At 35.9% G+C, this 13,095-nt stretch overlaps 3 protein-coding genes and 1 long non-coding RNA gene across 4 annotated transcripts; 2 read left to right on the top strand and 2 right to left on the bottom strand.

Moving 5' to 3' along the window:
• Window positions 1-619: 619 nt before the first annotated feature.
• LOC139840354 (uncharacterized) lies at window positions 620-1,117 on the bottom strand. Its single transcript, XM_071830622.1, has one exon. The coding sequence runs from the start codon at window positions 1,115-1,117 to the stop codon at window positions 620-622; it is 498 nt and encodes a 165-aa protein (XP_071686723.1).
• A 3,104-nt stretch (window positions 1,118-4,221) lies between these two features.
• On the top strand, window positions 4,222-5,778 carry LOC139840347 (uncharacterized). The gene is made up of 2 exons (XM_071830615.1): window positions 4,222-5,002; window positions 5,108-5,778. The coding sequence occupies exons 1-2, from the start codon at window positions 4,222-4,224 to the stop codon at window positions 5,776-5,778; spliced, it is 1,452 nt and encodes a 483-aa protein (XP_071686716.1).
• A 1,940-nt stretch (window positions 5,779-7,718) lies between these two features.
• LOC139840332 (secreted RxLR effector protein 161-like) lies at window positions 7,719-8,449 on the top strand. The gene is made up of 2 exons (XM_071830603.1): window positions 7,719-8,142; window positions 8,229-8,449. The coding sequence occupies exons 1-2, from the start codon at window positions 7,719-7,721 to the stop codon at window positions 8,447-8,449; spliced, it is 645 nt and encodes a 214-aa protein (XP_071686704.1).
• A 1,122-nt stretch (window positions 8,450-9,571) lies between these two features.
• LOC139875155 (uncharacterized) lies at window positions 9,572-11,801 on the bottom strand. The gene is made up of 3 exons (XR_011767907.1): window positions 11,701-11,801; window positions 11,438-11,511; window positions 9,572-11,345 (listed from the first exon to the last, which is right to left on the bottom strand). It is a non-coding gene; the product is annotated as an uncharacterized lncRNA (long non-coding RNA).
• Between the last annotated feature and the right edge of the window lie 1,294 nt (window positions 11,802-13,095).

The raw sequence follows: 13,095 nt of genomic DNA, 5'->3' as shown, positions 1-13,095 counted from the left end.
TATTAATGGCCTTCGTGCCTTTTGTAAACACTAAACTTGATGTATGTTTTAGCGAAACGTGTGAAATGGTTTACACATTTAATTGGCGCGTAAATGTGTATTATTATCGTAAAAAAAAAAAATTAAAATTATCTTATGGAATACGGGTTGGGTTGTTTCATTTTTCAAGGAAACGTTGTATTCACCAAATCATCACCATGTATCTTATTTTGACTGCATTGTCAACGGAAGTACTATTGTAAACTATTATATTACGGTGATTGTCTATATGTAGAAATCATCAGATGTCGAAAACCTTTAATTTAAATATTCCTTTGTGGTGTGCCTTTTCAAAAGAATGCAATATTTACAAAACGTATCATATAGAGGTCAAATACCTCGCAATGAAATCGATGAATGACGTGTTCGTCCATATAGATTTGGAGCGATCGTCACAGTTTGACAGGTTTCACTCTGATGTCTGTATTTTGATACACTAATAAGTTATGGTTTTTGTAATAACATAACACCTAGGTTACTGTAATAACTGTGCCTTGGGTTATTACTTAATTATGTTTGTAAATATAATATATGTTTATGTTTCCGTTGTGATTCAAAAAAAAAAAAAAAATATACGGTGTCACACTAAGTGTTTTTTTTTCACATTCAACAACTTAAAGATACAATCCTTACGAGTACCTACAATAACAATTTCTGACCACATATCCATAATAACCCGATCGATTCCGTCTTCATCTAACCATACATCAAATATATCAAATGGTTTCGGCCCAAAATTTTCCACCTCATCTTTTAGAAGTATAGGACAGTGATCAAAACTTGTCCTTTCCATTGCCACAGCAGATAGGTTACCCCATGATAGATAGAAGTTTTTCAAAACAAGAAAGCGATATAGTTTGCTAAACTTGGTGCCATCATCACTAACGCGCGTGTAAAACCTTCCACCAATCGAAATATCTATTAAGTTGCTCGAGTGTATGAAATTATTCAAACATGCCGCTCTACTATCAACGTATACATAATTGAGTCGGTCCGATTGATCCCTAACCTCATTAAAGTCACCACATAATACCCATGCCTCATCACGATCCTCTACAAGTTTTGTGATGAATCCCATAATCTTTGTTTCTTTACGTCATCATGTGGTCCATAAACATTGATGACGTTAAGAATAATACCATTGCTCTTCCACTTCTCTATGATACCGATAACACAATCAAGCCTAATCAAGTCACATGCCTCGAAATGGTTAGTGTCGTCCTTTACAATCATCTTTTTCGTCCAGCCAAATCTGTTATCTTTCGCGACACCGAATCCTCTAATATTATATGAAATAATTTTCATTCTAGGAAAATAAAAAAGTAAGATTTGATGGAAACACTTACTGCTCAGAGGATTTCCTCTTCCATTTTAACCCTAATCAGCGTCCAAATTCATATACACCCTCAGTATTAATCGAATTTGAACATGACGCCCCCTTATTTTCACCGCCAGCTTTACCTCTTCCCGCGCCATCACCATGGAGATTTGACAATGCCTTTTCTTTGTGTCTCCAGTGAGAATTGGAATCCTTTTATTACTTTGGTTTGCACATGACGTGCATCTGGAACGAATGGTTGATTATTGATTCTAGGTTTCCTTGCGGCATTTTTAATATTCGTCATGCGAGAAGATGATTTTCATCTTCGTATATTCGTCTAGGAACTTATTTTTAATTAATTAACTCCATCTTCTTCATGTGGGATTTGACAATTTACCGTAAGATAATAAAAACTAGTTAAAAGACCCGTGAATTCATGGGTTTGTTAAAATGAACATTCTAAAAAGATATACTCATAATTTTTTTGTGATTGTAATCTTGTACACATCATGTAACATATGTTACGTAATAATAAATATTGTTTAAAAAGCACCATACTGTAAAGACATAAATAACCAAAAGTATAAAAGAAAAAACATCTTCAGTTTCCAAGTCACAGTCACGATAGGGATGAAATAAAGGATGGACACCATACCCGGGACTATATAAGCGAATTCTCCTCCGTCTATTTCTTCGAACACGTTCCTTGCATAAAAGAATATACACATCATTCTTCTAAATTCACAATATATAACCTTCTAGCAAATAGAAAAATACAAATGCACAGTATGAAGCTTACCAAACTAACAACTTATAATTCTTCAGATACATTCAACCTACAGAAAGAATGGTAGCATTAGAATGCAAGTTAAATACAATAACCATCAGATTAAATGAAAGTGAATAACTGCATATCTATGTAAATTGACCAAAACTTTTAACACCTACAAAGAGACTCTGCAACTAACCTGTAAATTGATCTGACCCACTCATTTTGCCTCATGTAGATTTTGTTACCTTTAAGTGGGAGGTGATCAATGCATTTGGCAAATCTTAACTTTCTACTCCTCTTCCTCTAACATATTCCTTGAAAGATATCTGCTTTGCCACTTTCAATTCAACCACTGTATATAAACTTAACTTTCTACTCGCTCTTCCTCTGACATATACCTCGATTTTTTTCTTTTTATTATAACCGTATATAAACTTAAAAGGTAGTTTCAAGAATTAACAGAGAATGATTATTGCTTACACATGGAAAGTGGACAACTACAATACTTAAATAACATCACTCACATTGCATATAAACAACTATTCGACAATTTGAAATTTTGATGTTCATAGATAATTTAGTACCACATTTCTTTAAGTTTATATGTGTTATCGGAAGTGAGGCCCAAGTTTAATTCCCATGGACTACACTTTGAAGTTTTCCTTCAAAAAATATGTGTTAATGGTTAAAAATAGAGGTAGTTAACAAACTATGTTTTCTGTGCAATAAGCCATAACAAAATGCTTTAATTGCATGGTACTTGTCTTCTGAACATCCAATTCTCTACCGAACCTCAAATCTATATTCATATAAAACTTGTAGAGGTAGTGACTTTACCACTTATAATCAATAAGGCTCAAAATCATAAAAACGCAAATATAGAAATGATACTTGGTAGATAGGTTAGTAAACTACAAAAGTAAAAGAAATTTTCGTACCTCATATTTCTTCTTATCCATAGTTGTAGATATGTACTTCTTTGAAATCTCTTTATTGTAGAGCAACTTCTTCCATCTTCAAAAGTCTAAAATAATCAATATCAAAATCTTTAAAGAAAAAAATCATAAACCACTTGACATATTTTGGATAACATATCAAAATCACCAACCATATACACTATAAAAAATGTAATGTTGTAATACCTGCTTAACAAAATGATTAGAATTGTTAGAGACATCGTAGATTTGACAAAAGGAAGTAGATCAAGAATAGTTTAACACTATCTTTTATGAGAAAAGCATATATTCACTAAGTAGTTCAAAGACTACCATCAACAAAGAAAAAGCACATTGTAGCTGAAACTTTTGCAGTGTTACAATGCATAAGACATACGTATACACATTTAATGTTAGGAGGTAGTCGGTGCAATTAATGTAGTTAGTTGAGTCGGTGTAATTAATGTAGTTAGTTGTGTTGGTGCATTTATTGGGCAGTGCTCGGGTCTATATATATCCTCGTTGTATGTTGTAAATAATCAATGAAATGAGATGAGATTAAAGAGAGTTTAGATGTTAAATTACATGGTATCAGAGCGTACATATGAGTGTTTGAGTCTAGTCTGTAAGTCACCACCACCACCATAACCACCCGCAACCCAACCCGCAGCCACCACTTCTGTCTCCAAATTTGAACATTTTAAAGTCACTTTCAGATCTCACCACCCCCGCCAAACGTCCCAGAAGGTCCCGAATTGCATTTCTGGAAAAAAAACGAAAAACTTCCGACAGCCGTAAGTCACCCCACGCGCCGCCTATCACCACCTGTCGCCGCCACTCGCCGGCGCGTGAGGGCGCGTGGATCACTCTCCACCGCCGGTTTTCTTGTCTGATCGTCAACCTCGTGATTCCGATTACTTGTTTCTGGAATATTACTCCGATTGCTAGTTGAAGAAAACAGAAAGAAAAAAAAAAGGAGAAAGGAACAGGTCGATTGCTATTTCTCTGTAAAGTTCTCTTTTATGTCCACTACCAAGTGGAGTCAGAGTAAAGATATTTATTAAAACTTTACCAAACAGCTTAAACTTGTTTTTTATCCGTATTTTTTAGTTTAAGCTATATTTTAATTTTATTTTATTTTTTATAAAAAAAAAATGAGCGATGAAAAAAAAATAGATTGTAATTTAAGCGAGACTATTCCTATTGCAGCTCGCTTAACCGACAATAAACTTAATGGGTCTAACTTCTTTGAATGGAGTAAGACAATCCGTGTATATCTTAGGAGCATGGGAAAAGATTCTCATCTTACTTCCGAACCTCCTAAAGATGATACACGAGATCTGTGGCTACAAAATGATGCCAGACTCTTTCTTCAAATTATGAATTCCATTGAATCTTCGGTTACTTCTTTGGTAAATCATTGTGAATATGTAAAAGAGCTTATGGAGTATCTCGATTTTCTATATTCTGGAAAGAGCAATATCTCTAGAATATTTAATGTGTGCAAATCTTTTCATCGCGGTGAACAACACGATCGATCTTTACTGGCTTATGTTATGGAATTTAAGAAAATATATGAGGAGTTTAACTCTGTGATGCCTTTGAGTGCTGATATTAAGACTATGCAGACACAACAGGAGCAAATAGCGGTCATGAGCTTTCTAACAGGTTTACGACCAGTACATGATGTTATTAAGTCCCAGTTTTTGAACGAGTCTACAATTCCCTCTCTTCAAGAAACGTTTGCTCGTGTCCTCCGTCATGAGGATGTTAAAACACCTCAAGTTTCTGAGCACAACACTACTCTTGTCAGTCGTGGAGGATTTAGAGGAGGAGGGAGGTCTCGTGGAGATTATCGAGGAAGTTATCGAGGAAGTTCAAGAGGAGGTCATACTGATAGAATAACGGAAGAACCCACTAATTCAAGTGTGGAGTGTTTTTATTGTCATGAACTTGGACATACTAAACGATATTGCAAGAAATTGCAAACTCAAAATATGAGGAATAATCTCTAAGCACATGCTGCATCTTCCTCCACAGTCACTATTTCTGCCAACGAGTATGCTGAATATACACGATTGAAAGAATCTGCGAAACCTACTACTTCAACTGTTGCTTTTGCCGAAACAGGTAATGACAAGTGTCTCTTATCATCAGCCTTCAAATGGGTCATTGATTCTGGTGCCTCAGATCATATGACAGGTAATAACCATCTTTACTCTGACTTCAATACCCACACATCTTATGTCACAATTGCAAATGGTACCACCTCCCCTGTTCTTGGTTTCGGCACTATCAACCTCACTCCATCTATATCTTTATCATCCGTTTTATGTCTACCCAATTTCTCATTTAACTTGCTATCCGTCAGCAAACTTACTCGTGACTTAAATTGTGTAGCCTTACTGTTTCCTGACTCTTGTATCTTTCAGGATCTCTCGACAAAACAGATTATTGGTAAAGGACGGGTATCTGATGGACTTTACATACTTGAAACTACAACAAAAATTCCCCGCTCATTAGTATGCTCAAAGTCATCCTCTCCTCTTATGATGCATTGTCGGTTAGGTCATCCTTCTCTACAGAATTTGAAGAAACTATGTTCTGAGTTTTTCGGTTTATCCTCTTTATATTGTGAGTCTTGTCAGTTCGCTAAGCATCAGCGGGTCCACTTAAGCCCTAGAGTCAATAAGCGGGTTGCGTCCATTTGAATTAGTACATTCTGATGTTTGGGGTCCGTGTTCTGTGACATCAAAATCTGGTTTTAAATATTTTGTTACTTTTATTGATGACTACTCTCGTGTTACATGGCTTTATTTAATGAAAAGTCGCTCTGAAGTGTTTACTCATTTTTGTTCCTTTGTTGCCGAAGTAAAAACACAATTTCATACTTCTGTTCTAACTCTGAGAAGTGATAACGCAAAAGAATTTCTCTCAGAGTCATTTAAATCATATATGCTTCAAGAAGGTATCATGCATGAGTCATCATGTGTTGATACACCAGCACAAAATGGGGTGGCGGAACGAAAAAATAGACACCTTCTTGAGGTGGCCCGAGCACTATTATTTCAAATGAATGTTCCAAAACCTTTTTGGGCTGATGCCGTATCAACTGCGTGCTTTCTTATAAATCGCATGCCGTCTGAAGTTCTTAATGGTGATATCCCATATAGTATCTTATTTCCCACAAAATCCTTGTTTCCAATCGAGCCTAAGATATTTGGTAGTACTTGTTTTGTTCGAGACACCCAACCTCACCTAACCAAATTAGATCCTAAATCTATTAAATGTGTCTTTCTAGGATACTCTCATCTTCAGAAAGGGTATAGATGTTTTTCACCAACTCTCCAACGATATGTTGTTTCCAGAGACGTCACATTTCAAGAAGAATTACCGTTCTTTCCCACATCCATTTCTCGCAATCATGAGGAGAGTGATGACTTATTGAGATATAGCATGAAAGTAACCACACCAGATCCTACACCAGATCCTACACCAGATCCCATACCAGATCCCACAACAGATCCCATACCAGAGCCCACACCAGACCCCACACCATCAGAACAAACTAACCATGTTCAATATGTATACAGTCGACGCCCCCGTCCTAAATCAGCGCCCGCTCCTGAGCCACAGTCATCGTCGGTAGATTCTCCCGGTGAGTCACTGAGCAATGTTTCAGGTAATATTCATGATACTCAATCTTCCGATTCAGATTCTGATATACCGATTGCTCTTCGAAAAGGTAAACGTAAATGTACATACCCTATTGCTTCCTTTGTCTCTTATGATAAATTGTCCGTCTCTTCTCGTGCTTTTGTTGCCACTTTAGACTCTATCTCCATTCCAAAAACTGTTGGTGAAGCTTTGGCTCATTCTGGATGGCGTGCTGCTATGATTGAGGAAATGAATGCACTCGATCATAATGGCACTTGGGCATTAGTTAACTTACCTGTTTCTAAAAAGGCAATTGGTTGTAAGTGGGTCTTCACGATAAAGGTTAATCCTGATGGTTCTTTGGCACGGTTGAAAGCTCGTTTAGTTGCTAAGGGTTATGCTCAAACATATGGGGTGGATTATTCTGAGACCTTTTCTCCTGTTGCGAAACTCACATCTATCAGATTATTCATTTCTTTAGCTGCTACACATCAATGGACACTTCACCAACTTGATGTGAAGAATGCATTTTTACATGGAGATTTGCAGGAAGAAGTCTATATGGAGCAACCACCTGGGTTTGTTGCTCAGGGGGAGTCTGGTAAAGTATGCAAATTACGAAAAGCAATTTATGGTTTGAAGCAATCTCCTCGTGCCTGGTTCGGAAAATTCAATGCGGTAGTTAGGAACTTTGGCCTAAGAAGAAGCGCATATGATCACTCCGTATTCTTCGCTTCATCAAACTTTGGGTGCATCTTGTTTGTTGTTTATGTGAATGACATTGTAATTACTGGGAGTGATAAAGAAGGAATTCACATGGTAAAAACATTCTTAAGTACTCAATTTCAAACGAAGGACCTTGGTCCTTTGAAATATTTTCTCGGTATTGAAGTCTCTCGAAATAAAAGAGGTATTTTCTTATCTCAGAGAAAGTATTGTCTTGATGTGCTGAGTGATTCTGGGATGATTAACGCAAAAAACTTGTGAAGCACCAATGATACCGAGTATAAAGTTAAAAACTGACGAAGGAGAACTTCTTATGAACCCAGATAAATATAGAAGGATTGTCGGCAAGCTAAATTATCTTACACTCACCCGTCCTGATATTGCTTTCCCGGTGAGTGTTGTTAGTCAGTTCTTGTCATCTCCGAGAACCTCACATTGGGATGCTGTCACTCATATCTTAAAGTACTTAAAAGGTACACCTGGTCGTGGTCTTTTATACCAGAATTGTGGTCACCATACTATCGAGGGATTTTCTGATGCTGATTATAATGGTGATCCTGCAACTAAACGATCTACAACTGGTTATTGTGTCTTTGTTGGAGGAAATCTTGTATCTTGGAAAAGTAAGAAACAAAATGTAGTATCTCGTTCAAGTGCGGAATCTGAGTATCGAGCCATGGCCCAGACAACTTGTAACTTATTTGGGTTCGTAATCTTCTTAGCGAGATTGGTTTTGCTCAGTCCAAACCAATGAATTTGTGGTGTGATAACAAAGCAGCCATTCATATTGCAAGCAACCCCGTCTTACACGAAAGGACCAAACATATTGAAGTTGACTGTCATTTTACTCGAGAAAAGTTAGAAGAAGGAATTATTCAAACACCCCATATCAAAAGTAATGATCAGTTGGCTGACTTATTCACCAAAGCATTACCTGGAAATTGCATTCGTCAATTTTTTGACAAGCTGGGCATGATCAATATCTATGCTCCAGCTTGAGGGGGAGTGTTACAATGCATAAGACATACGTATACACATTTAATGTTAGTAGGTAGTCGGTGCAATTAATGTAGTTAGTTGAGTCGGTGTAATTAATGTAGTTAGTTGTGTTGGTGCATTTATTGGGCAGTGCTCGGGTCTATATATATCCTTGTTGTATGTTGTAAATAATCAATGAAATGAGATGAGATTAAAGAGAGTTTAGATGTTAAATTACATGCAGTAACTAAATGCAACAAATAAAAAACATTGAGTAAATCACAAAAGCTATTCTGCATGTTAGTGTAAGTCACATATTTGACAAAACTACATCAAAAATTGGCATTACATATTTGACTAAACTATATTACGGAGTCCAAATTTTTTTACCTATAAGCCAATTCATTCGCTCATTTCATCAAACCTCCCATTAACGAAATTCAATGTGCATGATCCTCTGCTTGTAAATCTATATGCAGATTCCAATCACCTATAAATATAATAACAATATCAGGTTGTATGTAAATTGAGACGAATACCTCCGTGCACATGTTTCTAAAAGAAACATGTGTCGCAGCAGCTAGAAGGCACCCAGTTCCGAAGAGTCGTTGAATTGTGGCAACCTGAATTGTATTGAAGAAATATTCATTCAATTGAATAATAATGATGGACACACAATAGGGGTAATGAGTGCTTTACCTTAGATTTTGTGTCTCGTCTTACCTTTCAAACTCTTATGACCTTTCATCCGCAACTCGAGTCCCTGTCACAATAAGGGCAAATGTTATATAAAAAATAGAAGTGGTAATATAGCCATGTTTAATCATTTAAGCACTTGTTGTCCAGCAATGAAAAAATGATTATATCATCAAAGGTTATAGCTTGAACGCCACATATAATATTTGAAATCTCAATATTCTGCTTTTCAGATACACGGTCTTCGTTTATTAAACATCAATACTTGCTTATAACAATAAAACTTACACATTCATTTCGTTAATAGGCATACTTCACCAATAATTTATCAAAATGCCAATAATGAAGAATAGTGGGAGTTGCACAATGTAAAGTTAGATTTACTGAAACAGAAAGAAGCATATAGAGTGTAACTGTTCCTTCACTCTTTTTTTTTTTAACGGCCAAAGAATAAAATATATAGAAAAAACGCTCCCTAGCAAGGCGCTGAGGGAGAAATTACAAAGGCATAGAGAGCCAAGTGTTCCAATTAGAAACTAACTTGCCTCTATGGTTTAACCAACTAAAATAAAATAATCTAGTTACATGAAAAAGACTATCTCTATTACAAAAAGTATCTTTAAAAACTACGCCGTTTCGAAATCGCCATAACACCCATAAAAGAGTAACAACGGAAGCTATCACTTTTTTCTTTTGAACACTTGATAAATTAACCCCCTCTAACCAAACAATGAACGTGTCCCATGATGACAAAGGAGGCAAATTACAATTCAACCACACCCGTACAAGTCGCCAAAGATTCGAGGCCAACGAACAACAGAAAAATAGATGATCACTAGTCTCAACTCCATTATTGCAAACTGGGCAAACGACAGAGTTGATATCGATTCCTTTAGCTGAAAGATTCCAACGAACTGATAACGAATCGAGCCTAAACCTCCAAAGAAACACATTGACTTTTCTAGGAAGAAACTTAAACCAACATGTCTTACAATTCGAAACAGGAAGGATATTGTGGTCTATGTGATCACGTACACTTTTAACGGTGTACATGCCATCTGCCGTAACCGAACATGACCAACAATCGGTTCGGTCTGAAATATCCACAAATCCGATATCTTGGACCAGCGAGTTGAGAAGCAGAGATATTCTGGACCCGAGTTGCTCCCTGGACCACGTCCAGTTCCAATCACCATTTCTGTATTTGTTTGCAATCGAATCGTTCTTATTAACATCCAGGTGATATAGACGATTGTACCGATTAGCTAGGGTATCGTTCCCGTACCATAGATCATGTCAAAAGCTAATATTCGCTCCATTGCCAACTTGTAAACAAAACAGATGAGATGGAACATTACCGATGGTGGTATGTTTAATGCTAGACGAAACAATGTTGGACCAAGCACCCGAATAATTTTGGACCTTATCGAAATTATGTCCGTGGATAGATTTTATTATTTTCACCCATAGGTCGTCGGGTTTAGTGAGATATCTCCACTTCCATTTGAGGACGAGAGCAATATTAAACACTTTTAAACTCCCAATATTCAATCCGCCATTATCAAACGAAGCCAAAACTTTGTCCCATTTCACCCACGACATTTTTTTTTCCGACTCGCTACCGCCCCAAAAAAATCTAGCTCTAATGGACTCAAGTATTCGTATCTCGCATAAAGAGTGCAACTGTTCCTTCACACTATGCAATGTAAAAGTTAGATTTAGTGAAACAGAAAGAACCAACCTATATGATATAGTGTAAATGAGATATGAATCTACTTAGGTTATACATCTTTGTAATAAAATTGCCAAGTTTCACTAAAACAATCGCCCAGACCAAGGCCACTCCTAAAAACCATTATAAGCTGTTTTCAGTTGCCATATTCGGCCACCTATATATCCAACAAAGTTTCTCTAGACCAATTTTCATCAATAGGATCTATTAATGGGAATGATTAAACAAAATATGAAATCGTTATCTACCACAAATAACATAAAAGAAATTAACTCTCATAGAATTTTAGACAAATATAACACGACTTTATTTCATGATTTTACTTAAATAAGACAACAAATCAAAAGAGAGTGATGTAGAAACCAATTCAAACCTACATCAAAAATAATTTGGAGTTGAGAAAAATACATAAATAACCTCACAAGAATCTCCGAGGACGGCCACTTCCCATTGGCATTTCATCAAACGCGTTGGGTGCATCCAAAAAGCCTTCAAAATTACATTAACATAATGAAAATCCATTAGTTGATTGAAGCAAAAAGTAACTGAAACTTTTTAAAAAATGTAAAACAAAAACAAACCCTCATAGGCTTTATCTTGATATTGATCAATACTTGTAGGAAACTAGGAATCATCAATCTTGTAGTGAATTCATCTGCATAAAAACACATATACCCAGAGTTAATATTTGAAACGATTAACAACCATCAGTCTTCCTTGACATTCTCATATTTGTAATTAGAAAGAATTGTTAGAACCCCTGATAATCCTGAAAATTTTCAGGCTCGTTAATTGGTTGAATCATAAAAGATGCGGAAATTGTAAAGGGTGAAAATCAGATTACCTTGTGATTGCTTTATGAATTAACTTGATTCGGTACCTTGTTCGGTACCTTGTTTGTATTGTTTCTGCCAGCAACAGCAGCAGCAGCAGCAGCAGCAGCAGCAACAACAACAACAACAACAACATTATTAGTAGAAATCAGAGATGACGAAGAAGATGTTTCAGATTTAGAACTATTTTGAAAATTCTGAGAAAGAATTGAACTGAATGAAAGAAACATATGAAAAGAAATCAATGGTTTTCTATACCGGCACGCGTTGAGAACGATTCTTTAGGATGACAGTGGCGCGTTTTTTTTATATTAAAATCCTTTTCAGCTCTTTCACTAACATTTTTACTGTCACATCAGCGCCACATCAGCATAAATACTTTCACATTCCTTTCACTAAACATTCACTATCATACATTTCACCACCCCACTGTATTCATTTTTTATTATTATTTAAAACTTAAAATATAAATATAAATAACATTTATAAACTAAAAAAATAAGAAAAAATATACGATTTAGCTGTATATATAAATAAATAAATTAGCTGTGTTTTCTTAACCAATTTTAAACTTTCATTCAATTTCCATTTGCAAGTATGTGTGGTAGAGCTATTCTCGCCGTTCTCATCCCCTGTTCCGGCCGCCGCAACTCCGCCGACATATCGCCGATCTCATCCCCCGTTTCGGTCAACGGTGGCGATAATGAACCATCGGTGCATAAAAGAAGTAAAGAAAGAAGAAGAAAAAGAGAAATTAAAATGAAGTAAAGAAAGAAGAAGAAAAGGAGAAAAGGAAAGAGTGGGACCCACCAAGGCTCAATAACCATCCGTTGCAGTGCCCACTGGCGACGTCGGTGGCGAGTTCCTGGTGGTGGCCGTGAGCTGGTGGCGATGGTTAACGGATGTGGGTGGCTAACCATAGCAAGTGGCCTAATACACGCTTTCAAAAATTTCTTTTTGAATTTTTTTTATAGAAGAAAAATAGATAATTATTGCATCATCATTTTAGGATCATAATAGAATCTATAGACCAGAATCTTCATGGTCTCAGGAACTAATCTATTAAACATATGCACACACCAGTGTGGGATTACATATTCAATTCATTAGTATTTCGTTGCCCATTTTATATATTATATTAAATATTAATTAATTTATATATAAATTTGCTTAGTTCGTTTACAAGAATGATGATGATCATTGATCAAAACTGATACTAGGAACTACTGGAATAACATGACAAACACAGATAAATGCCTTTATATCTATAGTTTCTATTAAAATCCTACAATGATGATGTCATTATTAGGCTAATTCATTTGTTAAGAAAAAATCAGAAATAAAAAGAAAAAAATCTAAACCACTTAGATGATGTCATTAATCTAAAGTATTTTATAATTAAAAAA

Source organism: Rutidosis leptorrhynchoides, chromosome 1 (assembly GCF_046630445.1).
Source record: "Rutidosis leptorrhynchoides isolate AG116_Rl617_1_P2 chromosome 1, CSIRO_AGI_Rlap_v1, whole genome shotgun sequence".
Lineage (NCBI taxonomy): Eukaryota > Viridiplantae > Streptophyta > Magnoliopsida > Asterales > Asteraceae > Rutidosis > Rutidosis leptorrhynchoides.
The sequence above is the reverse complement of the archived record's forward strand: the minus strand, read 5'-3'. Positions and strand labels throughout refer to the sequence as shown.

Excerpts from the sequence above, each read along its gene's own strand:
- LOC139840354 (XM_071830622.1), bottom strand. The coding sequence starts at position 1,117 with ATGGGATTCATCACAAAACTTGTAGAGGATCGTGATGAGGCATGGGTA.
- LOC139840347 (XM_071830615.1), top strand. The coding sequence starts at position 4,222 with ATGAGCGATGAAAAAAAAATAGATTGTAATTTAAGCGAGACTATTCCT. Across the intron at positions 5,003-5,107 it reads CACTAATTCAAGTGTGGAGT|TCACTATTTCTGCCAACGAG; the intron begins GTTTTTATTGTC and ends CTTCCTCCACAG.
- LOC139840332 (XM_071830603.1), top strand. The coding sequence starts at position 7,719 with ATGATACCGAGTATAAAGTTAAAAACTGACGAAGGAGAACTTCTTATG. Across the intron at positions 8,143-8,228 it reads AGCCATGGCCCAGACAACTT|CCATTCATATTGCAAGCAAC; the intron begins GTAACTTATTTG and ends ATAACAAAGCAG.